The 26,654-nt window shown below is 37.1% G+C and overlaps 1 protein-coding gene across 2 annotated transcripts in view; it reads left to right on the forward strand.

The window, feature by feature from the left end:
- LOC128855501 (uncharacterized) overlaps window positions 1–26,654 on the forward strand; it is a 198,863-nt gene that overhangs the window by 112,384 nt on the left and 59,825 nt on the right. Inside the window, exons 1-2 of one of the 2 annotated variants that reach the window (XM_054090456.1) lie at window positions 6,322–7,022; window positions 19,960–20,218. The exons of the other annotated variant lie outside the window; for it this stretch is intronic. Of the exons in view, the coding sequence (XP_053946431.1) occupies window positions 6,950–7,022; window positions 19,960–20,218 (332 nt within the window). The 5' untranslated portion in view covers window positions 6,322–6,949. Of the gene's footprint in view, window positions 1–6,321; window positions 7,023–19,959; window positions 20,219–26,654 lie in introns of those variants that run through there. 2 annotated transcript variants of the gene reach the window in all.

Here is a 26,654-nt window from a genome sequence, read left to right on the forward strand (position 1 = left end):
TTACCCTATCGGAAGATTTATAATTTTCACAAATGGTGTCGTCCGTCAATCATTTTTGACACTTGTAAACTAGTCACCTGGAGTATGCAAACAGACAAGCAATGGAGTGCGTTAAGGTTAAAATAAATAAAAAATATATTTTCACTACGCAAAATCATTTCTTTTTTATTTATTCAAAAAATAAATATTTTTGTTATATTTATATTTATTTTTTTTTGTTAAAAAGGAATTACCATTCCTATGCTGCTTTGATATGAGCCATTTGAAAGGAAAGTGTGATTATTTAAGAGCTATAGGAAATATAGAATAATGTATGAAGTTTTTATTTAAATCGATAGTACAGCCCATATAATTTAATGTTTGAAAATTATTTCAAGCAAATGTTGACCGCGACTGCGCTTCAAATGGTCCACCCGATTAGTCCAATTTTGGCATACTCTTTCCAATGTTTCGGCCGATATCTCACATATAAATGCTTTAATGTTGTCTTCCAATGCGTTAATTGAAGCTGGCTTGTCTGAATAGACATGAGCTTTAACATAGACCCACAAAAAATAATCTAAAGACGTTATATCGCACGATATGGGTGGTCAATTGACAGTTCCCGAACGTGAAATAAAATGTTCCCCGAACTCGCCTCTCAACAAGTTCATTGTTACGCGTGCTGTGTGGCACGTGGCACCGTCCTGCTGAAACCACATGTCATGCAAGTCAAGCTCTTGCATTTTGGGCAAAAAAAGTTGGATATCATTTCACGGTAGCGCTCACCATTCACAGTTACGTTACGATTCGCAGCATCTTTGAAGAAGTACGGTCCAATGATACCCCAGCCCATAAACCGCACCAAACTGTGACCTTTTCTGGATACATTGGTAGCTCTTGCAATTCTTCTGGCTGATCTTCACTCCAAAATCGACAATTCTGCTTATTTACGTACCCATTGATCCAAAAATGAGCTTCGTCGCTGAACACAATTTTTCGATAAAAAAGTGGATATTCGGCCAACTTCCCAAGAGCCCATTCACCAAAAATTCTGCGTTGTGGTAGGTCGTTCGGCTTCAATTCTTGCACCAGCTGTATTTTGAAAGGCTTCACTCCTATGTAAATCCTTTCGCAAAATTTTCCACGTTGTTGAGTAACAGAGTCCCAATTGCTGCGAACGGCGACGAATCGATAATTGATGGTCATATTTAACACTGGCCGATACAGCTGCGATATATTCTTCAGTTCGCACTCTACGTAAGCGTGTTGGTGGTTTGATGTCCAATAATTTAAATTTGGTTCTAATTTTAGTCAGAATAGCTCGAATACCCGCTTGAGTGGATCGATTAAACTGACCATAAATGGTTATCAAACAACAACTGTTAAATGTACCGAATTTCCTCTTTGTTGAGCTCCATTGTAAACACCCTGTAACTCACAATTGAATGGAGCAAAGAAAAACCAGCAAACGAATATTTTTAATCTGAAATGTCACCTAAACAACGAGCATAAAATTTAAATGTTTGATCAATACTTTACCAGATATCGATCACTACAACCATCTAACGAGCAAATAACGGATTTGTTTTTCTCCACACTAATATTTTTTTCCAGCTTCTTTCGTACTTAATAAAGTGGCCAGAATTTTCCTTCAAACATTTCGATAAGATAAATAAATTTGTGTTTATTCCTATTCATTAATCATTTTATATAAAAAATACATAACTTCACTTTATTTTATTTTAACTAATTTTTTTTTTTTTTTTTAATTTTATAATTTTTTTTTTTTTTTTGTACGTAAAATCAACTGTCTCTTCCTTTTTATTTTTCATTTTGTGAGCTGCTAAAAGTTGACTGACGAAATATAAGTAGATACTGTTGTGTGAGACTAGAGACTACTTGCTGAACAGCAACTGATCTAAAAATGAGAGTCCAGCGCTGAAAGCCTCTAAGCCGGCGTACTGAATACCGACGTTAATGTTGTTTATGTTTGCATTAAAGCAACTTTCAACCAAAAAGAAAATATTAATCTCTCCAATAATTCAAATATTGTTTTCAAAGAAGTTTTGTAAGGTTTCAAATAAAATTGGGCGGTAAATATGATTAGCAGAGCCGAAAATCAAACACAACGTGATACTTCACAGCTTTATTATAAACGACTTTGTTAGGTTATGGGCCCAGAGCTGTAAAGTAAGGAATTTAAATTGTGAACGTATTGTGAATTGTGTAAATTTAAAGATAAGAATAATCTCAGTATGAGCACCGTATACCAGATTGACAAGTTGGGCGAAAGAAATTGATTTATAAAGCTCGTCAATGCAGAACTTTGGACGGTGGCTAGCGGTCAACCGGTGAAGAGTGACGATATGAAATTTGGTGACGTACTTAAATGGGAATACGAAGGATGAAAAGGCGTTGGCTTTGTTGCAGCATGTTTTCATAACCGATGTCCAACAAAATCGCTGCAAGATAAGACGCCAAGCATGGACTGAGAAGAAGCCAGCAGTAAGCCATTTTCGAACTTTTCGGCTCTGTTAATGTTTGTCGATTTTTAGATATTTAAAAAAGGAAACGAATCCTAATATTCGCGTAACTCACACGAGTAAACTATTGCTATATAAGTATGATATATAGACTTTTTTCAACTTTAACACAACTAATTTCATTTTTCCAACATTTAAAATTCAAGAATATGAGTTTTCAACAACGGTCATATTTCAGTTGCCATAACTGTATGTGCATAAATACATAGAATGAGCGACTGATTGTGACGTTGAGTTTTATTATTCTTCTCGCGGAATTTTTATTGCACTTTGCATTTACTTCGATTGCAATTTTACATTTTAATGCTCTTGTAAGTAATACTTCTCGGGAACTGAGTAATTTTCAATTTTATTTTTTAAAGCAGCACGCGGCAAATGGATGGCATTTAATGCAGGAAGTTAATTTGATTAAATCAATTTAATGGTCATTGCCAGTTACGAATTGAAGGCAGTAGTTATTTTCGAAGTTTTCCTACTTGGAAATCCTTATAAATTTGATTTGTCAGTCAGCGGCCGTAGATAGTTTTCCCTTGACTTGCCACCATCAGTTACGGGGAAAAGTTTTATGATCTTAGAAGGCGCACAAGAAAAAACATCATTTATTTACAGTGCGGAAGTTATGCAAAAAAACAACAGACAAATAAATCTAAAGTGGCAAAAGTTAAGCTCAAGGAATGAGCAGACGTGCTTGTAAGAAAGAACACTTCCGTTGCACGTTCGCCAGCTCGGAAGGGAATAAGAAATATGCTCGTTCTGCGTAAGTTCATTAAAAGAAATTTTTTCTCAAAAACCAAATGTAGGAGCACTTTGGAGCCGGTAAAAGAAATCCATAGCTATGAGTGCACTAGCAAACGGCATCGTACATCATGCGGGAGATTTGCGGAAAAGCTGAGAGACTGCCACAATGACTTCGTAGAAGCTGCCGGAACGAAGGAGTGCCAGATACCTCGAGACACCTGCCTTGCGAATGAATGGCGCTCTGAATTGAAGGCGAAAGTTCATGAGTTTATAATAGTTTGAGCATCCAAGTGGCAAAGCTACGGTGAAAGTATGAAAACAACTCAGATCCATCGAATACGATGGAGACTTGATCTATGAGATGAGACATGAACCGAGATGTACAGGTGTACGCTATAACAGGAACTTGAACTTAACGGAACCAAAAGCGAGGTTTCCTAGGGACCTCATGGCACTGCACAGATATAAAACCATTGATTCCGACCTTAACACTTTGCAGCTATAGCGGGATATGTCACTACATTCTCTGCTTGACAACTTGCGTGACCACTCAGTACTTTCTCAAACTAGCTATATGTACATACAGGGTCCGGCACTCTAAGTGTAACCAATTATATATATATATATATAATTGGCGCGTACACCCTTTTTGGGTGTTTGGCCGAGCTCCTCCTCCTATTTGGGGTGTGCGTCTTGATGTTGTTCCACAAATGGAGGGACCTACAGTTTCAAGCCGACTCCGAACGGTAGATATTTTTATGAGCAGCTTTTTCATGGAAAAATATTTTTCTTAATTTTGGTGTTTCACCGAGACTCGAACCAACGATCTCTCTGTGAATTCCGAATGGTAGTCACGCACCAACTCATTCGGCTACGGCGGCCGCAATGTAACCAATTAAAAAGGCCATAAATTTTGTTTGGAAAATTACTTTTATTCAGTTCAAAGTAAAAAATGGGTGAAAATAATACAAAATTAAGAATCAATTTAGTTTTGCTCGATTTGACCACCTTTTTCCTTGACTATGATCTTGAGACGGTCCAATGGTCTGCTCAAATGCGACTTGCAGGTATTTTAGCCCACTCGCGGACAATGGCTTTTTTCAGCGCTTCGAGACTGGTGAATCTTTTAGTCGGACCTTGGTTGCCAAAATGACCCATCGGATTCGCGTCTGATGAATTTGAGAACCATTGAGTGGGCATTATGAAGTTCGGAACGTTGTTTTTTAGCCATTATTGGTTCACTCGAGCTTTGTGAGATAGGGCCGAGTCCTGTTGAAAAGTACATGGCCACCGAAATGTTTGTCTTCCCACGGCTTCAAAGCAACCTCAAGAATACTTTCCCAATAATATTTCACATTTACCTTGACGCCAGGTTCGATGAAAACGATCGGTTACAGCGGCCCAAACCATTACCTGTGGCGGGTGCTGACTCCTGGTGGCCAATCGCCTCGAGCTCACGAACAATCACTGATTGTGATTTTCTAGCCAAATATTCTCACACTTTTACGTTTGAAATCCATTACTGATTTCCTTTTTTCGCCTTTACTCAAGGCTAAATGCTTCCGCGCGCTTGTAAACAATATACTCTGAACTGTAATTTAGCCAACTAACAGACAGCCGTTGCCCGTGTTTCAACTGCGCGAGCGGTCTGAAGTTGGTTACACTTCGAGTGCCCGATCCTGTAGTTGAAGAAGAACCTGCGCTCAGTAGCGCTCTGATCTGTTCCATCAAAGATGAAACGGAAGTTGCTAAAAAGTCTTGAGTTCCCATTCGGTAGATGTAGAACGTGAATTTATTTATTTTAATCAGCGATCAACAATGAAACTCACTCGTTCGTTTTCCAATTTCTATTATCTTGTCACGCAGAATAATCAAACCGTTCCGATAATCCTTCAACTTCCAGCCTCAGTTTCTATTGCGAACAAAAGGTCAGACGAATCCAGACAGGTCTCCAGACGATTAATTAATTTAAGTATTAAAAACAAGAGAATTTTTTCAAAGCTTTTATCTTTTTTAAGCTAACATTTGAATATCTGGCAGTACTCGTCTGCATTGTTTATATACGCGTTTTCTTGTTTTCATTATTGGCGCTTTTATGCCTATGGAAGTTATTGTTGATTGTGTGGTGTTTGTGGTGATGGTGTAGGTCATGACATTGTTGGTGCTGCTGTTATAGATGGTGTTGTATTCCATTTCAAATATAACAGCCCAGACAGACGGCAGCATTAATCGGGATTACTGGCGTAGTTAATTCGTTAATTCGGATTAAAATTGAAGTGTGACAGACGGTTGTTAAGCGGATTAGTGAACAGCTGTAGTTGCTTATTGAATAGTTTTGTCAATAAAAGATGGACCGCAGGCAACAATTACGGGTATTAGCTGGACTTATACTAAGAAATAATTACTATGTTTATTTAAAAAAAAAACAATCGTAAATTGCAATTTCTCAAACTGCTCCGAAACATCAAACAAATTAATGTAACTTCGAGCGTGTTAAAGCAAACTAGCATTGCGTCCAGTCTTTCTTTTTCTTCTCTTTAAAAGTTTCATTATTTTCCATTCACAATAAATATTAGCTGTGAACTATCGGCAAAGTTGGTATCGAAAATTCGCCTAATCCGCTTTAATTATGAGAATTAAGTCTATTAGTCAATCCGCATTAGTTGCACTTAATTCCTGGGATAATGCCGAATTAAGTCGTTAATCCCGTTTAGCAAACTAGCTTTCGTTTGAATTTGACATTAATTTTCGTTATTTTGTCTACTATTCGTCATAGGGAATGTTATTTTTTTACGCTATAGCCTCAACTATTTCCGACTGTTCGAATTTATATTCGAAATGCGGAATACAAAAGGTGAACGATAGCACACTGACACCAAACAAATGTTCGCTTCGCAATAGAGAATGATAGCGTTAATCTATGTTATTCCAAGTAATTTGCTTTATTGGGTTATACAGGCATCACCACACCACCACCACTACCAATGCATGCTCGTAAATAAAAAACACGATGATCGTTATGCATCCGCTTATCGTGAAATAGCGTCAGATCGGAGCGAGTGCGAAAAAAGACGTTAGAGCGCACACACGATCCACAACAACACACAATACATATCCACAACAAACACATCGATTTAACATTGACGCTGCCGGTGGTGTTGATGTTGGCGTAAGCGTTGCCGCTACTGCTGGTGGCAATGCCGACAAATGCATGGCGGCTGGTGGTGAGAGTGTCTGGCTAGTAGAGACGTCAAGCGACTACTATAAGAAAACCAAAAGCTAGTTAGTTGAAAGTCGATTTCAGTTTCAGTTGTGTGAAACGTGTTCGTCGGATAAGCAGCCAAAGTTGCTGAGTGATCGCTGGTCGGCTAAAAAAAAACAAAAAACAAGTTATAATAATAATAAATCAAAATAAAAGGGTCAAGTACTTGCAATTTGGACGCGTTCGCATTTTGCACTTCATTACTTCACTAAAAACTCAAGACGTGCATAACTGCCTATGCGTGGTTATGCGGGTGTAAATCGTTGGTTTTTATTGAAAACTCTGCGTTCGAAAACGGAAGTGATTTATTAAGACAAGTGCGCGAAAAACACATACACAACTGTTACTTCACTGATATTGTTTGTTTTATGTTTTGCGCCTTTTCGGTCGGTGTGATCGTCGCTAATTCGTTGTAGCACATTCAATGCCTTTCAACTTTAATAATAGCAATAACAATAAATACTACAATAGCAAAGTCGAAGCGTCCACAAATATAAGTAGGTAAACTATGGAGAGAAACGTTAAAGGAAAATGTGAAAGTCAGTTCAAGCCAAAAGTGAAGAATAAGAAGCAATAAGAAAATCAACAAAAAAAAAGAAAAAAACAAACAAACAAAAATAAAGGAAGAAATAATGTAGTAGAAAACAGCGAAAACGGCTTACTAAAATTTGACCTTTTTGGTGGTAGGATGACGACGGCGATCGGTAGCCAATTGCATACATACATACATATGCTTATGCATATGTGCACATGCACTCCCGTACACGTACATATGTATATATGTGCATGTATGAAGTGCTTCAGTGATCGCCGCCAGCGCAGTTAAGACGTTTGGTTTTAACGGCCGTTTACAGGCAATCGCGTTTGTGAGTGAGTGTGTGTGTGTGTTAGTTTCTGTGTCGAAGTCAGAAGCGAAGCGGCCTCAAATTGTAGACTTGCTCAAGTTGTTGTCAGTTTTTTGGTTTTTGTTTAAAATGTTTTTCTTTCTGTTGTTGCTTCTGCTAAGCGCACGAAGCCGTTCGCAACGGAGTTTTAGTGGCTATTGTTGTTGGATTGTACCTGCAAGATCCACAACAGATAGAAAGAGAGCGCCGAGAGAGGCGCTCACTGGTAGACCTGTTCGGTGATCATGAGAAGTAAAAAAAAAAAAACATACCTACAAATAAGATTGTTGCTTTAGGCAACAGTATGTAGAGTGAAATAACAACAATAAACAATAACAAGTTTAGGATGCTAAAACCTGGTGGCCAATAAAGCTAAACGGTCAACGTTAGCGGCGGTAGCTGTATGCATACATACATACATGTACTGCGTCCAGCAACACTTAAAATTGAAACGAGTTGTAAGAAATGAAACGAAATTTAAAAAAAAATAAAAACTGAAAAATTACTTTGAATTTTCAACACTGCACAAAAGAGCGAACGGCAATTTCTGTTAGTTTCAAAAGTGAAAAACAAAAAAAATTTAAATCTAATTTTGGTTTCTTAGAATTTCTTCATGCGCTTGCTTTATCATAGCATATTTTAAATCCCACCCGCAAGCCACATCCTGCAAAGAAAATCCCCAGACGGCTGTGTGCACACCCACAACCATACATACATACATACACATATACATATGTATTTGTATGTACTTAGCTGCTTAAGCATTTGAATAAAATAAACGTGGAATTCCTCAAAGTTCCGCAATGATAAAGTCATAAGCCACATTCATTATTAAAACAGAAAAAGTTTAATTATAGCAAAAACCACTAGCTATTAAGAACTTTTGAAGTTAGTTGAGTTTTAGAGTTACCTCAACTCTACATACACGAAACATGTAGCATTTACGGTTAATAATCAAAAATTTATTTATTTAAAAAAACATATTAAACCACAGAAAAAAAAGTTTGTTATCATTCAGATGCGAAATGGCGGCGACAGAGCTAATTTTCCATATTTCATTTATTCAATTAGTAGATCTAGAAGCACACCTTTTCTTACAGACCGCAGTGTTGTAAGAAATATATGTAAAGGGTGGTTAAATTTCAAGGGCCCATGTTGAATGTGAACCACACCTCTACGTCTAGCTCTTTTCTGCATTTCATTTGACATTTTTCAATTTCAGACTTTGAACCATGGAAAGATACACAATCGAGCAACGCGTTAAAGTTATTCAGGCTTATTATGAAAACGGGCGTTCAAAACAAAATGCATATCGCGCACTTTTCGTAGAAAATCATCTTCAGTGATGGGGCAAATTTTCACCTCAGTGGATTCGTCAATAAGCAGAATTGCCGCATTTGGACGAATGATAATCCAAGAGTGATTGCCGAAAAACCAATGCACCCACCAAGAGTGACTGTTTGGTGCGGTTTATGGGCCGGCGGCATCATTGGGCCGTATTTGTTCCAAATGAGGCCGGTCAGGCAGTTACTGTGAATAGTGTTCGCTATCGTGAGATGATAATGAACTTCTTATGACCCGAATTGGAAGATATGGATGTGGACGATATGTAGTTTCAACAGGACCGTGCCACTTGTCACACAGCTAACGAAACAATGGCTCTTTTGCGCCAAAAATTTGATGGCTGAATAATCTCACGTCGCGGCGCTGTCAATTGGCCGCCAAGATCATGTGATTTGACACCGTTAGACTTCTTTCTTTGGGGTTATTTGAAATAAAAGGTGTACGTCGATAAGCCAGCAACAATTCAAGAGCTAAAGGATGAGATAATTCGGCACATTAACTGCATAGAACCTCAAATATGCCTCAGCGTCATCGAAAATTTGGACCATCGGATGGAGGTGTGCCGCCGAGGCCGCAGCGACTATTTAGCCAATATTTTGTTCCATACATAATTGAGCCATACCAATATTATCGTAATAAAGAGAAATGACAATAATTTCTTAAAAAAATTGTATTTTGTTAAAAATTCACACCGGCTCTTCAAACTTAACCAACCTTTATATGTATATGCAGATCTCGTTAGTATTTAAATTTTATTTAGATAGCCAAAAGCCAAAGAACTCGAAAACTGATTAAACTCATTCAATGTTATAATCAGAGGTGCTTTCGGGGCAACCTCTAGGCGAATAAATCTTTACTCAGACAATTTTTTCGATGTATGTATGTGAAAATGCATGCGCTCTAAGAGTACAGGCGAGTCAATAGTAACATCGAAAACAAAGCAAAGTGAAAATTTATTTATTCAATTTTTGAACGATTCCTAAATTAACTAACGCACACCTTGCATTGTATGAAGGAATCGGATCAGTGAAGTTCAAAGATCTGAGTGCAAAACGAAGAAATTTTTTTTTGAATGCATTCAAGTCTATTGATGTGGCACTGCTGATATGGCTTCCAAGTAAAGACGGCATAGTCCAGTTTGGATTGTACGAGTGAAGTGAATGGTGACTTCAAAGTGTAAGGATCCGCAAGATCTGCATGAGGTAGGGATTAAATGCTTTGACTTAGGAAATGGCACATTTCTTAATATGCTCTACACATTCACGATTAAAAAATAGAAAAATAAGAAAAAATTGTGTGTAACCCTAAACTAATAAGTTTCGGGATTAAGGTTGAATGGCAGACTTTATACAAATCATTGGAAAAATCCATATAAACAGCATCAACTTGAAGGATATTATTGAAATCCGACGTACAAAAATCTGAAAAAACAGCGAGATTAGTGACAGTTGACCTACCAGCCATAAAACCGTAGTATATACCATATACAGTCGGTGTCAGTAAAAAGGAACCACAATTATTCATGAAGTAAAAAAAATATATATATTTAAAATTTTTTACATGAAAGTATGTACAAAACTACGAGGGGCAATTACTCATTAAGCCGTATAGTCTCAATCGTTAGCGAGTATTGCCTGGCATCTTCTTCATGCTTTGAACCAGCTTTTCTGCGTAGCTAGTCGACAAACAGGACTATATTTTGCGAACTTGATGCACGAGTTGCTTTAAATCATGGACTGGCCTTCCGGCAAGATGCGTTTTCATAGTTCCCCACATATTTTCAATGGGGTTGGCGTCTGGGGAGTGGGAAGGTCAGTCCAATACTGTGACGCCATTTTCTTGTTTTGTTGTTTCTCAATGTGTTTTTCTGAGAGCAGTGGTTCTGATGATGCGGGATGGTAGGATATGTTCGCCTCCTTCAGTCGACGTTCGATGGTGTTGATACTCACATTTATGCCCTTTTTAGAAAGAATTGTGCGTGCTTGGCGTAGTCACAAAGAAGGGTCCCGCTTAAAAAGTGGGACGATCACTTTATCCTGCTTTTTGTCGTTCGTCACTCGCTTCAAGCCGCGGTCGGAAAAGTCATCAACATTTTTGTACACTTCATACCGCCGATTCCACAACAAACTTTTTTAATTTTTTAATTACTTTTGTAGCCGCGGCGTAAGATAATTTCGACCCTTTCGGGCCCCTTTAGGGGAAAGTTTCGAACGACACTAACCTGAGCTAACACTGGCGTTGAAGCCCTTGAGTAGGACTATTACGGAGCAAAAAGCAGAACGAAATACATCTTTAAGCTACAAGAAAAAAACCGGTTATTTTCTTCTGACACAGACTGTATATAAAAAATCGGCGTATATACACTTTTTTGGTGTTTGGCCGAGCTCCATCTGTTCTTTGTGGCGTGCGTCTTGATGTTGTTCCACAAATGGAGCGATCTACAGTTTCAAGCCGACTCCGAACGGCAGATATTTTATATGAGAAGCTTTTTCATGGCAGAAATACACTCGGAGGTTTGCCATTGTCTGCCGTGGGGTGACCACTATTAGAAACAACTTTCTCTGTCTTTTTGGTGTCTCATCATGGAAATTCGAACCTTCGCACTTCTGAATGGTAGTCAACTCAATCGGGTACGGCGGCTACCCATATATCTAAGCCTGTGAAATTGAAGTGACTATTGAAAAGTCTGCCCTTAGTGATAGCATATAGATCTATAACACTGTGCGACAGTGATTTTATACTTTTATGGAGACCTAGTACAACTTGTAGGTATAGTAAAACTAAGAAAAATGGTATAGGAGAAATTTCCAATACACCCCCAAAATCTCATTTTATGGCCATAAAACCGATTTTCAGTAGGTTGATGTGAAGAATCACTCCTAACTTCGCCAATTTCGATCCGATTTCGAATTTGTTTTTTTAGTTCGAAAGAACAACAACAAGCCTTTTTGACAGTGTGTTGACAATTTTTCTGAAATGACAACTGACGAGACTGTAGACGGAAGTATTTGGAATTTTTTTATGTTTTCTCTATTTTTTCAACTTTGACATAATTTTTACGATATTATCCGATATTGAGGATTTTTTTTAGTACACTACTGTTATAGTAAATTTAATTTTGCGTCGAATGAGCTATATTTGACTGTAATTGAATAAAAATTAATAGAATTGTGTGAGCTTTAAGATTTTAATTGTTTTTTTTTACTAATTTGGTATGTAGGTATAACTTACGCTAAATGGGAATAAGGACGTGTTTTGATGCGTTATTACAGACACGTAATATTTATTGGAGTATATATGTATACATAAGAGTACATTGTACTGCATACAACAGAACTGGTTAGAACTTACGAAAATATCTGACATATTATAGCACATTTTTTTTTTATAGAAATACACTTGGGAGTACCAAAGTTCACACTGTACATTGATTAACAAAATAAGTTTGTTATTATAATTTAACCTTATTAAAACGTCAAAGTTTTATTGTTTGTTTCATTGAAATTCAAGAGATATAAATCAAAACGTTGCCAGAAAAGTCGAATTTCTCAATATTCTCCGATGATGTGGCATCATCAGCCCTATCATAAGCCAGATGATTGTTATTTTTATAAAACGGACGTAAATGGTCATCATTATAAAGCTCGAAAGCACATAAAGTATGCTGATGTTGCAACTGTTAAGAACCCCGTAGTCTTGGACGATATGATTGACTCAACTGCAGGAACTGAAGGAAGTTCAACTCATTGCTGATGATGATCAAACTGATAACAATAAACCTGATGATGAAGAGTACTTTCCGTCTGGTTCTAAGTCTTCAGAACGACACATTGTATCAAATTCAGATTTTCAGGATCTTTCTCGTGATTTACTTCTATCGGGAAGACAATCTGAATCGCTCGCTTCTCGATTTAAACAATGGAATTTAGTTGATGACGACTTCAGAAGAATGATGATGATCGAATTTCTCACAGAGAAGTATTCAAAACTGATGAAGAGAATGACAAATGTACCGTACCATACTAAACTCCAAAGGGCCGTTTCCAATGCATTTTTAAGTTTGGAACCAGTTCCGTGGTGTACTGCACCGTACCGCACCGTACCATACCGTACAATGCTGCACTGCACAATACTCCAATAAATATTATGTGTTTATAATGACACTTGTTATCATTTTCATGCTTCGATGCCTACATACCAAATTAGTACAAAAAAAAAAATAAAATCTTAAAACTCACACAACTCTATTAATTTTAATTCAATTACAGTCAAATATAGCTCATTCAACGCAAAATTAAATTTACTATAACAGTAGTGTACTAAAAAAAATCCTCAATATCGGATAATATCGTAAAACAATCACCTTAAAAGTATTGCTGAACCTTCTCAAAATGTTAGAGAACTTCAACATATTATGAAGGAAATGAAATGACGGACCAGCTTATTAATATGCATAGCCGCACCCCCTCACAAAATAGGGATTGCTAGCGCGGACAAACGCAGGAAATGTAGAGAGGATGTTGAGGAAACTTTAGAACACCTTCTGTGCGTATGTGCGGCATTATTAAAAACCCACCTACTTTCAGTAGCCATAGAGGTCGGTCTCCATCTGGTATCGGGACCAAAAGGTCTATGCGTGCCTTAATGCCAACCAGGCTAACCTAAGCTAACTAAAAAATGGAAAAGGGGTAAATATTTCTCTAACTGGTCCTGAGTCTTCCTGTTGACTTACAAGAGGTCACATTAACGAATATCTCAGGAAGTGGGAGGAGAAGAAATTCGTTGAACACTGGAGAAATGCTGCAAGTCAGCGCAAAGCGAAGCAATTCCTAATACCGGACAGAGGGGTTTTTGATAAGCTACTTTCACTCAGCAGCGTAAACTAAAGACTTCTAACTGGTTACTTTACAGGCCACTATCGCCTGAAATAAGGTCTGTGACGATCATCTTGAAAATTAAGTACATTTTTTTTTTTTTTTAAATGAAAAACGGCTACGCCCTCTTGGTGGTATTGGCGTGCCTCCATATAAATTATGGAACAATAAACCCAAGGATGTTCTAAAATTTTTGAAAAGTCTTATAAAATAGGGTACCTCAGCAGGCCTTGCACAATAAATCTCTATTAGTCGCAGTGGGCAGGGGCCTAATAATAATAATATTTCTAAAAATTCTAAAGTTTGCACAAAGCTTGAAAACACGATTTTTACAATATTTGTTGTATAATAAGAGAAGCTTTTATAAAAAATGAAAAACATTAAATTTATAGAGACTTTAAAGAAAAGACGCTAGATAAACGAAAGTGAAATAGCGACAACTGGCCAAAATATCGCACACCTATTCTACTGCCCATGAGTGTAATAGAGTTACTGTTATAAACAAGGTCATTATAAATGGATTTCACTGTAGTAATTAATAATCCATAAGTAGTATTACAACAAGAGAGCGCACGCGGCAATCGAACGGCGTCTCACTGTCACTACAATTGCCAGTCAAGCATACAATGAAACACACACACATGCACACCTACATCTTAACCGATCAGTGATCGTTGAAATGCCAGAAATGCTATTCAGTTACGTACTTTGCGTGTCTTGCAATTAACTCGTGATAACCAACGACAACAGCAATTTTGCTTCCACATCAATTTAATATCAACAAATAAGTTGCGTCGCATGAATTTCCCCTCATTTTTCTATGCTTACAGCTTTTGCATGGTAAGCTCCTGCTGATAGCGCATAGGAAGAAATGTGCAGCTGTTCGCGTTAATTTACTTAGCATTTAAATTGTCAAAAGATAATGAATTTTATTGTTAGGCATTTTCAAATAAATAATCAACGTTATTTTTAAATATTCGGACTTACATAAATACTTATAAATAATAGTAAATGAGGCTGCATTTTTTCAACCATTTAATATTCCGAGGGCAAAACTAATGTTACCTGTCATGTCCGACCGACCGCCGCAGTTTCTCGTGTCACTAAGCAAAGGGGACTGTAAGAGGCTGGTTGGACAGATGACGGGCCACTTTCTATGGGCAAAGCACATGGAAAAGGTAGACACCTCAGACGGTGCACTCTGCTCAGCATATGGAGAGGAGGATAAGACGGCGGACCACTTTCTGTGCGTCTGTCCCGCCTTCGCTCGAATTAGGTTTGACGTCTTTGGTACTGATGTGTTAAGAAGCGACCATCTTGGCTCCTTAGCACCACAAGATCTACTCAGATTTCTTCGGAGGTCGAGCAGAGTTGAAGAAAATTAAAAAGGAAGCCCGTGTGTGTGAGTTGTGTGTCTGAGTGCTGTACTTGCTGGTCTGTTCCGACCAACCAAAAAAAAACAATATTATGACGAAATGAGAGAGGACTTTGAAGTCCCATGAGAAGTCATAAGCCGACCATAAGCCCAAAGTAGAGGTGTCATAACTATAAAGCCATAGATTTGCCGATCGAACCAACATATGAGCAACACTGTAATCGGTTAGAGGTGACATGCCATAATTCCGTAGTCATAACCATAACCATAGAGACCAATTGAATTTTGGTTTTTCATCGTACTACTCTGACATTTCTCAAGTAGTACTTAAGCGCCGTTTAAATACCATTATGAGACCTCCAATAAGTAGCTATCTAGCGCAAGCCAGAGCTGTTGATATAATGGAGAAGACTGATGGAATTTAGGTTGACGCACTGCCCTAGGCTGTCGAAAAAAGGAGCACCCAGAGAAGAAGGCAAACCCGGACATTTACAGAGAAAGTGCTCTACAGTCTCCTTCTCTGAAAGGTCCCTACCGCTTCTGCTATGCGGGTTAAATGGTAGCCCTAGCTTTTCCGCGTGAGTGCCGATCATCTAGTGACCGGTAAACACAGCTAATGAGTTTGGCGTGGAGTCCAAAGGACTTTCTGAGTCCTTCGTATATTGTACGGGGGTCACAAGGTTTTCGAAATAGCATAGGAAGAAATGGAGCTCCATCTTTTCTGTGCTTTTCTGAGAAATAAGTTGTGCAATTCCCCTTTAACAACGGCTTGGCGTCGTCAGTGAAGACAGAGGTACCAGCTTCGGTGCAGGTTTTCCCCTCGTTTCAATCCTGCCTACTTGGAAAGATTGCCCTGGCACGACCTTCAAATTTCTGTTTGCGTATAGAGAGATCTGTCCGAAGTTCAGAGAAATATATACCTCCAAAACTTATCTATTGACCAACCACCGTAAAAAAAGATAAACTAATTCTAGCGAAATTATTCGTTTTCATCTCTCTCAATAACTCGAAATAGAAATTAGATTATTCGCCTTCTCCAGTCGTCATATTCAATCAGCGCTTATTTAAGATGATCTCGGTTTTCAAATCTTCGCTAATAAGAATCTTCTTTATATACTTATACATACATACATACACACACACACACAAAACAATGGGGAGTATCAAATTAAGTAACTCTAGCAACCTGCGACGTGCTAATCAAAAGAAACGTGCGTCTCATAAACTCAAGCGCTAGAGCAAAGCAGAAAACACAAGAAAATAAACAAAAAGCTTCGAAAGCCGGGATCACTGATCAGTTGGTACAACAAAAGAGTCACTCGTGTGACTAACAACAATTGAAAGTATAATAAAAATAATTGTGCGACCAGAAACAGCAGTTAATTTTGCTTGGGAGCTGCACATACGAGAATGAATGTGCAACTGTAGGTGTACTGCAATACAGTAACTACTAAAAGTGTGTACAAAACAAATTGTTAGGAATGTGTAAATGTAAAATGCCATAATGAATTGCATGTTTGGCGCGTTCGTATTTGTTTTCGAGTGATGGCAGTGAAAGTGGATTTGCCAAGTTGTTGTTATTCGTTTTTCATTGTTTTACAGCCAGCGGCAGAAGTGCTCAGCACAAGCAACAACAATAGGCAAAACAACAACACCAAATATGCAATTGCTTTTACTGCAAAATTTTCTCGTAATATTTTTTTTCTATTTTTTTTTCATTTCCCACTGTCTAACGCTTTTGCGTCGCATCGTCATCGTCGTTGTCGTCGTCATCATCATCATCCAGCAACATGGTAATTGTTTTCCGCCGTTTGAGTTTGTCTATGCCGCGTAGACTATAGGAGCAAAATAATGCTTGTGCAAGTGGATGCATCATACAGCGCTGGCACTATAATTAGCCCCCACTTGGACGATTAAAATTTAAAGGCTGCATTCAAAATTATAGAAATATATTTGATGGTTTCATTTGTTTTTGGATTTACTAAGGGCGGGATATTCGAAATAATATATTTATAGGGAAAATTCTTTACAGGATAAGTTGACGTGCTACATTAACTCCTTCTCCTGCCATTTAGCTCAACGAAACTTGGGCCCAAGTGTTACGCGTCGACGCGTGGTAAACAGATCAGAGGAATATAAACTACTTGTAACAGCCAATATGAGACTCGTGACTAACTCTGGTGGCGTACAGATATAAACTAACATTCAGTCACGACCCCCGTGATGCTTATGTATGATCCGACTATCTGTGCACGACCTCGGCTCGTGATATACACGATGTACGAAATGAGATAGTTGTTTTTTTCCCAATATAATGTTCGCGCACTACACCACAAACAACAAACATGTTCGCGAGCCGCTCGCTGAAAATCAAAGCATGCTCGCCGTCTGTAGCCTACTTTAGAGCTTCAAATTGCACCCAGAGTACTTAAGGCAGACCGAAAAAAAGTTTCACCAGAAACCAGAGTATAATTTTCCAAATATATTACTTTCCATGTACACAATTTGAAGTCGTAGTTGCCTTTGTGGCTCAGGTTTTCGAACTATTCAAACCTAAATATGCAACAAAAAAATTTAGCCTATATTTGAGGTTAAGTAGATTCTCCATCTCGTTCTTTCTAAAAACAGATACAGATCAGCTTAGAGTACAAGTATTTTTCATTCAAATGCCATTAATTAAAATTTCAACGCTGAGTTTTGCCCTTTTGCTAGCAAAATTTAAAAATGTACTGTAAAAAGTCCGAAAAGTTGAAAGGGGAGAGGGATATATGAGAGAGAGACATTTTTCTAAAAGCACTTCCTAGCGACTCAATAAAGCTTATACGCTAAGATTCAGTCTAAGTGGCTCACTAAAAGTAACCTTTAATATGTACCGGATAACACTGAAATGTAAAGTCTTGCCACACCCACCGTTTAGCCTAGACACCAGATAAATAAGTTAATCGGTAAGAAACCACTAACTATTGGAAAAAATGGATTGTCTTGATTAAATTTCTTTTTAAAGTGAAAAACTCCACATACCATTGCGAAAGGAATACCATTCGTTTTCGGGATTCTTCCTCAAGATAAAACTTTCAAAATTGTGCAATCTGTGTATGTCAAGGTTGCTTTGGGAATGTTTTAAAATGCTCAACACCCTAGCATCAAGGAACTTTGTTTCCTTGATGTGGATACCGGGAAATTAGGGGCACGAAGAGAATGAAATTGCGGACACTTTAGCGAAAAAAGGGGCATGCACTCCCTTCATAAGTCCTGACCCCTTCTACGGGGTAAATAACAGCGTCAAAAGTGCCTTCCTGCGTGAGCAGGAAAAACGACGCCTAATCGATTACTGGAGAGCTCTATCGGGCATGCGGAAATCGAAAAGACTCATAGATCCAGAACGGATAAAGGCAGAAGCAATCCTTAACCTAAGCAGAAAGACATAAAACTTTACACTGAACTACTAACAGGACTGTAATGAAGAAGATAGGTGCGATAGAAAACGATTCCTGTAGACTCTGCAAAGAGGCACAAGAAACAGCAGAACATATTCTATGCGACTGCCCAGCAGTGGCACAACGCAGACTTAATTACATGGAAAATGGGGCTATAGATCCAAACCTCCTGGTAGAAATTAAGCCTACAGAAGTTTTAGGATTTATTAACAGCGTAAAACCGGTTGAGTAGGCTACATGGCTGCACAATAGATCTCTTCAGGTCGCAGTGCACAAACAGCCAATCAATAATAATAATATATGTTTTCGCAAACAGAAATAATGTCGTGACAATGCTGAGTGAGGCGGCAGACGCCTTAGTCGAATGGGTTTGTTGCGTGACTACGATTCGGAAGCGCGTAGATTCAAATATCCCTGCATGAAACTCCAAATAATAGAAAAAGTTGTTTCTAATAGCGACAGCTCCTCGGCAGGCAATGACAAACGTCCGAGTGGAAAAACATTAAGACACACGCCACAAGTAGGAGGAGGAGCACACAACATCCAGTAAAGGGTGTAAGCGTCAATTAAAGAAACAAATGGGATTTTAGCGTTAACGGCAGATAAGAGAAAACGCAATGTTTAACGCTCGTACTTAGGATTTGTCTGTAGGGCTGCGCTTAAATATACGAATTTGGGCTGGAGTCGATCTCTCATGCGCTAACCTTTGACGTTATTAGTTTATAATCAAGTGTACACCGAATGCAGATAAATACGCCAAATTCGTACTAGCCTTGTCTAGAAAGGAAAGCAGAACTATCGTAGGTATACTGACAGGTCACAATTTGTTAGCGGCACACACATACAAGATGGGAATTGCAAACAATGATAGCTGCAATGATGATTTTGCAATGAACTAGAAGAGAGGGAGACTCTTAAACACCTTCTATGTTCTTGCCCTGCGTTACCTAGAACCCAAACGAAATGTTTAAGAGCTCTACAATATGAGAGGTTAGAATTGGTCTCGGGGTTAGAGCTTCAGAGCTTACTTAGATTCGCAAAAGACGCAGGCTTATTACAAGAAACCTACTGCAAGGAAACGTAAGGGTCAAGCTCTTTCTGGTACCACTAAGGACGAATAGGTCTATGTAATGGCTTTCAGCTAGCCAGGTCAACCTAACCTAACCTATTATAAGTTTATATGGGATAGATGTAGTACTTCTAAGCATGGCCAAGGAATGTCTGCATCTTTTATGGCTCCAAAACTTTCTTTGTCCCAGAGTGCGCGAAATTCACTATGAAATGTCTCCACAACTGTCGATTCTACTTCCTTCGATTTGACTTCGCAGCTGGGTGCGTGCTCCCGTGCAATATGTTTGTTTGTATTTTTGTAAATAAAAATAAGTAGAATGGAAAGAGTCAAAAAGGATGTGGCAAGCAGCATTGAGTATCGTCAACATAATTGAAAGCAACAACAATGCTATAAAGCTCAGTTGAACGATTTCACCCCTCTAACACACAGCTCTGTTTTCTACTTATAGTACTTTTTATTATCGCACTACCATTTCTGTCACTTTATGTACTGCTGGCAGCTGAGTTTCGCAGTTTATTAAGTTGCATTTTTGTTGCACGTTCGCGTGCCACATGTTGTAGTGAATTGCGACGGAAAGCGACGCAGAAGGAAGGAGTGAGGAAAATTATTTTAAATAAGAGGAGTAGCAGAAAAACGCCAAGCACCAAAACCACTTTTGAAAGTGTAAACAAAAAACAAAATAAAAAAAATAGAGAAAAAATGAACAGGTAAGCAACAGGCAACGCGTTGCCAACTCTTTATTATTATTATTATTATTGTTTCGTATTATTTCTTTACTTATTGTTTATTTATTATTTGTTTATTTAATTTATATTATTTGATTTACTTCATAGTTTTTTTTTATTTTAGTGGTGTATTGTTTTCTGTTTTTTTTTTTGTGTGTTAATTGCTGTGCCGTTCTGCACATTTTTCTTCACACATTTTTTATGATATTTTTGCCTTATTGTTGTCTAAATTTTTTGCATTATTTTTGATGTATTCTACCTTTTCAGCTGATGCGCTGTCGTTAACTTGTCTCCATAAAGATTATGTTTATTTAGATATAATTCTTGTTATTCTTTTATAGCAACAGGCATGTTGGAAAACGTTTGCATTTAAAATATTAATACCATTGACACACAAAAAATCACTTGCCACGACACAGCACACAAAACCCGTTAGCTTCGCTAAGCTTGCCACTGATGGGCGTACAGTGGTTCAAGAAATAGATAAAATAGAGAAAAATTTTAGTACGATATCTAAAATTTATTGCTGCTTATGGTAATCTATAGGGTTGGCAACTAAGTGATTGCGTATTTTTTTTAGAAAATCAAAGACAATTTTTTCATGGAACTAAATAACTTTAACCAGTAATGTATTGCCCATTTTGATCAATGACCTTTTGCCATCTCTCAGGCAGCATCACAATCCCACGTTCACAAAACTTCTGGTTTTTATTAGCAAAAAACTGAATCAGGTACGATTTGACATCATCACCATTACTGAAATTTTTACCATTCAAGGAGTTTTGTAAAGATCGAAACAAAAAGTAATCAGATGGTGCATGGTCCAGACTATATGGAGGATGTGGCAAAACATCCCAACCAATAATTTTTGCCGAGTGGCCAAACATGTGTGTGGTTTTGCATTGTCATGATGGAATACAATACTTTTTCGATTTGTCAATTCGGGCCGCTTTTATTCAACTGAATTGTTTAATTTCGTCAGTTATTCAATGTAGACATCAGAATTGATCGTTCGGTTGGGTGGTAAGAGTTCAAAGTACAAAATTCCTTTGTAATCCCACCAAACTGATAACAAAACCTTCTTTTGATGAATACCAGCTTTTGATGTTGTTTGAGTTGGTTCACCTGTTGGGCTGCTCCACGATCTTTTCCGTTTGATATTGTTGTAAACAACCCATTTTTCATCGCCAGTTATCAGTCGTTTTAAACATGGATAGTTTTCTTTACGTTTCTTTAGCAAATCGCAGCTGTTAATGCGCTGCGTAAAATGCGTTTCTTGCAGCGTTTCTGAGGAGCCCATGTATCGAGTTTTTGAACATAGCCAAGTTGTTCTAAGTGATTTTCAATACATATATATTATGTGATACATGAAGCTTCTCTGCAATCTCACGTGTTGTACTGTGACGATCCGAATCGATTATTGCTTTGATTAGGACTTCATCAACATCAAATGGATGAGCAGAGCGTTTTTCATCTTTCAGTTAAAAATCACCAGAACGAAATTTGGCAAACCAATTTTGACACTCCCGCAGGACATAACTTTTTATGAGCTTGCGATGCGGTTTTCCCTTTGCGAAAATAAAAAAAGTAAAATATGACGAAAATGTTCCTTTTGATTTTCCATTTTTCAACGAACGCCAAACAAAAACTAGCAAACCGATTTAAAAACTTTTTTTACTGATTGACAGCTGAATTGCCAACTATCATATAACAAAATATGTTTTACATTTGTACTACGCCTGCAAACCTAAAAATTTAACGGAAACCATCTATGAGTGAAATCCGCAATTACTTAGTTGCCAACCCAATACGTAAGCAAATACAATTTTAGCCAATTTTCATAGCGATTGATAAAATATTATTCAGCCTTATCACAAAGTTGTTCGTAAAAATACATCCCTCCACTGTGACTATGAAAAATTAGCTATCACTGCATCCACAGGCGCCTTCAAATAGATGAAGCAACTGGTTTAAATAAACATCTGTTGGAAGCACTGCAAAAGAACTGTCAAAATATAAATTTGTTTGGAAGCACTTAATGAGTGCAAGTAAGACCGCGTTCATACAGGGCAACTTTGGCTGTTTCAACTCGTTACTTATGATGCTTGTGCTCCGTCAACACTCTTTGTTCTCTTCTTCTTCTCAATGTTCTTGTTGACTGTAACATAATAGGCAACGCTCTCAAAATTAAATTTTTTTTTTTTCAAAATAAGAATTGTTTGTGAGTGTAGACTAACACTAAACGTATTCCGAAATTTAAATTACTTTTATTGAATAACTTGTTATTTTTTGATTTATTTTTAATTTTTTATTTTTTTTATTTTTATTTTTTTCTCATGTGGGTCCGCCATTTTGAATTTTTAAAAATTTACCTTAGTTTAGGTAATCAGGAACCATAAAAATTTGTGCTTGCACACTTTCATGAGATTATATATTAACATTTTTTTTTTAACTCATACTCCACTACATAGGATCCGCCTTTTTGAATTTTTCAAAAAATATTTGCAATTTTTTATTAGCGATCCAAAAAATCTCGAGCATCCTAGACTCAATCAAGTAGGTCAAAATTTTGACTTTTGGCCGTTTTCGCCTACCTCTTAACCCACTGTAGGGCGGCCCAATTTCGGTTATGCTATAAAAACACATGTGTACCTACATACATATGCACATCTACGTTGAAATATTGCAAAATAAAAATCTGGTTTTTATAGTACATTCTTTACCCATATACACTTACACAAATTATTCTGTTTTTTTTTTTTTTTGTTTTAGGTTTTTTTTTTGAGTGCAATTGTTGATTCGTTAACTGGTTTTTACCTTTTTACCACTTTAATAAATAGCTTTAACGCTTTGTGCGCACTCTTCTACATGGTTGTACTTGATAAGTCTTTTTTTCGATCATTCCCTTTTCCGTTTTCTATTTTACTCTTTTATGTAACACATTCTGTTGTGTACCTTTTTTTTTTGTTGCTATTTATTTTTATTTCGCAATTTTTTCAATTTTCAGCGTTTTCTCAACTTTTTTCTCATTTGTATGTAGATTTGTGCTGTTTCAAGCGCAATCCATGAAATTTTCGTTTGTTCATTTTGATTTTGTGGTAACTTTTTTTGTTGTGTTTTTGTATAGCAAATTTACATATGAATAATCTGTAAATAACAACAAACAAAAACTTACACTCGCACGCAAACGCACATACATACATACATACATACATACAATATAAAATGTTCAGAAACATAAATATACAATATAAAATTATTAAAAATGGTCTAGACGTCCCAAATTTGCTCTTGTAAGCACTTGGCTCTGCAATTTGTAGTCCAGCTGCATCTAATTTGTACAATTTTCATTATAGGCGCTCAAAGTTGACAGTTTAAATTGAATTATAATTGCCATTCAGTAAATTTTTTCTTTCCTCTAAATATTAATGTACGTATGAATGTATGCACCCAGAGCATGCCAGCGGATTTTAGAGAGACGAACAGTTTGTGTAGAAGAGTGAGTGTATCAAACAGTTACCTTTGGCTTTGATTAAATCCGCAACATGACTTTCACAAATTTCAGGAGAGTATAGAATGTGAAACCAAATGAGATGGAATGGCTAAGGAAAAGTGAAAAACCTTATTAACTGTAGATTTACGATTGTTGCTTATATACATACATACACATACATATGTATGTACATATTTTTACAGAAGTGAGAGAGTTTGACTCTCTAACTAAATTGAAATAAAAGATTTTATTATTATTATTTACAGTGGATATATACAACTTAAGTAGCACAAAATGAATTATTTCTAACTGTACAATTTAAATGTGGTCTGATATATTAATACATTTCATATAATTGCATACTTTAATCACATTGTCAAAGGTAACATTATTTAATAGAGTGGATGGTACCATAGTTCCAAATGCAGTAGTCCTTTTGGTAGTTAGTGTTAGAGAGAGGTCTAGGTTGTGTTGGATTGAGAGATGTTCTCCACAAAACTGACAAGCCCGGGCAGGAGAGCCGAAAAGAAGATGTTCGTCTGTGAAGTTTAGTATTACCGAGTCTCAGACGTATGAAAGTTGTGACCTGGTGTTTGGGAAGGGAAGTTGGAAATATAGATTTCTTACAATCAGGATTTATAAGGATGTATGGATGATCAAACTGAGACCATTCACCCTTTTTCAAGTGGGAAGAATGGAGGTTGATAGTTTTAAGGATATTATTCGAGGAGAATGTGTCGAAAGTGATAGAGGGGTTGGATTATGTATTTTTGGCTGCTGCATCAGCTTAAACATTTCCAGGGATGCCTATGTGGCTAGGTATCCATAGAAGCTTTATTTTGTTAGGAACTTTTTTTAATTTATCCCTGATTCGACAAACGATCTGATTACCATTAAAGATATTTTTAAGCGCTAGACCGACTGACAATCTGTCTGTACAAATTAAGAATTTGCCCGCATTATTTGTTACATACTCTGACGCTTGAAGGATAGCCAATGCCTCGGCAGAAATAATGGAGCTATTCGGAGTCAGCCAACCATTGGATATTAGGCTTCCGTCATTCTCTACCACAGCAAAAGTTGTACTATGGTTAGTAGGTGAACCATCGGTGAAAATCGTTACACAGCCCTTTAAGGACTGCGAATGAATTATTTCCATAAAAAATTGTATAAAATCTATCGCATTTGTGTTAAGTTTACTGAGAGCATGAAGGTCGATATTTATTGATGTAGGAAGGAGTTTCCAGGGACACTGACTGCTAATTTTCGAGAAAAATAAAAAATTCATTGTTAAAAACTTCATGTAAAGTACTTTTTCATATAAACTCTGTTTTTGAAATACAAAATTGCTATAAAGGCCCATAATTCTGATTTTGTACCTGTCGGTTCGGTACATGATTTTATACATGATTATATACATATGCCCTCGTGCCTTCGACAACAATCAATTTGAAAGCCCTACTTAACACATCAAGCGCAATATGTCTTTTAGCAAAGGCAGTTGGACCCGAGACCTTTTTGAATACGGTATAACCTGGTGATTCACATACCTATGTACATCTCTACCTTCTTTCAACGTTTTCCATAAGATGCCATAAGCAGCTTTTTGGGTGGGTATTTCTGCATTGCAAGATGTATCAATAGCATCTAATTCATTTTCGGTTTCAGAATCAGAAATAATCCTCGCTCTGTTTTTGCTAGGAGCTGTATAACGAAGATGATCTTTTTCACTACACGAAAATTCAGTGCTATTGGCTTCCTCTTCAATTTCACTTTCGTTATCATATAGTTCCATCTCAGCTGCACCCGATTCATTAGCTTATTGGTCTTCACTTATTTTGTTTAGTTCTTTAGAAAAAGACAGTTTGTCTGATATTTTTCAATAAAAAATAAAATATGTATCAATTGGAGTAACTTTTTCAAATAAATATTGAAATTACTTTGGTTGATCAAATTTTTGGTCCTTCGCCCTTGAACGTGAATTTAATTTATTTCTATTATAGCTAACATCTTGAGCTTCCATGGAGGATCCTAAAATTTAATTTTCTACCGATTTATGGATATAGCCTTTTAAAAAGAACTTTCGAACAGGACGAAAAAAGGTCGGACCCGGGTGTCCAAAAGGCATCAAACTGGCTCAGTCCGTAAAATTAGTGTTAAACCCATTTATTCAATGTATTATTCCTCTTCTTCATTGGAGCAGTAACCGTTTACGCGTCTCCAACCCGCCGACTTCTATAAAACGTTTGTTTTTCATTCAAAACTCAGTTTTTCTTCGCTTGCTCTTTTGCGTCTTTCTCTTTCTCTGGCACTACCAGCAGCGGGTGCTTCGGATACTGTCAGTGCTAAAAGGTCATGGCCTAGCCCTTGAAGTTGCTAGATTTTATCCACTAGCTATGAAAGAAAACTGTCAAAAATCAACTTTTACATCCGGCAATTGGAAAATTTGTCTAAATTAGTTCTGCCATAATCGAAATACTTCCTTAGCAAAAATTGCATTATTTTTTGCGAGATTTAATTTACTAGCATTGTGGTTTTATGGTAGGATGCTAAGCACTGAGATCTGGTGGGTTAGTACTAGAACGGGGTATTTGAAGTCAATGAACTTAAAACCAAAAAAATTGTTTCTTTGACACAAAAACATCGGTATTTCATACTTTACGATCCGATTGGAAATGTCAAAATGTGCCGAAAAATGTAATGCCGAAGTTGTTCTTGGAAATTGCCTTGCAACAAAACTTTAGACTCTAGGGTATACGAAGGACCTTTTTAACACACTTTTATTAGGTCGGGTTGTATGTATGTATGTATGTATGTATGTATGCATGTATGTATGTATGCATGTATGTATGTATGTATGCATGTAACGGAATCTTTGAGCTTAATTTTCACTGGCTTCTAAAAATCTGATCGACTTGAAATTTT

This window comes from Anastrepha ludens, chromosome 2 (assembly GCF_028408465.1).
Source record: "Anastrepha ludens isolate Willacy chromosome 2, idAnaLude1.1, whole genome shotgun sequence".
Classification (NCBI taxonomy): domain Eukaryota; kingdom Metazoa; phylum Arthropoda; class Insecta; order Diptera; family Tephritidae; genus Anastrepha; species Anastrepha ludens.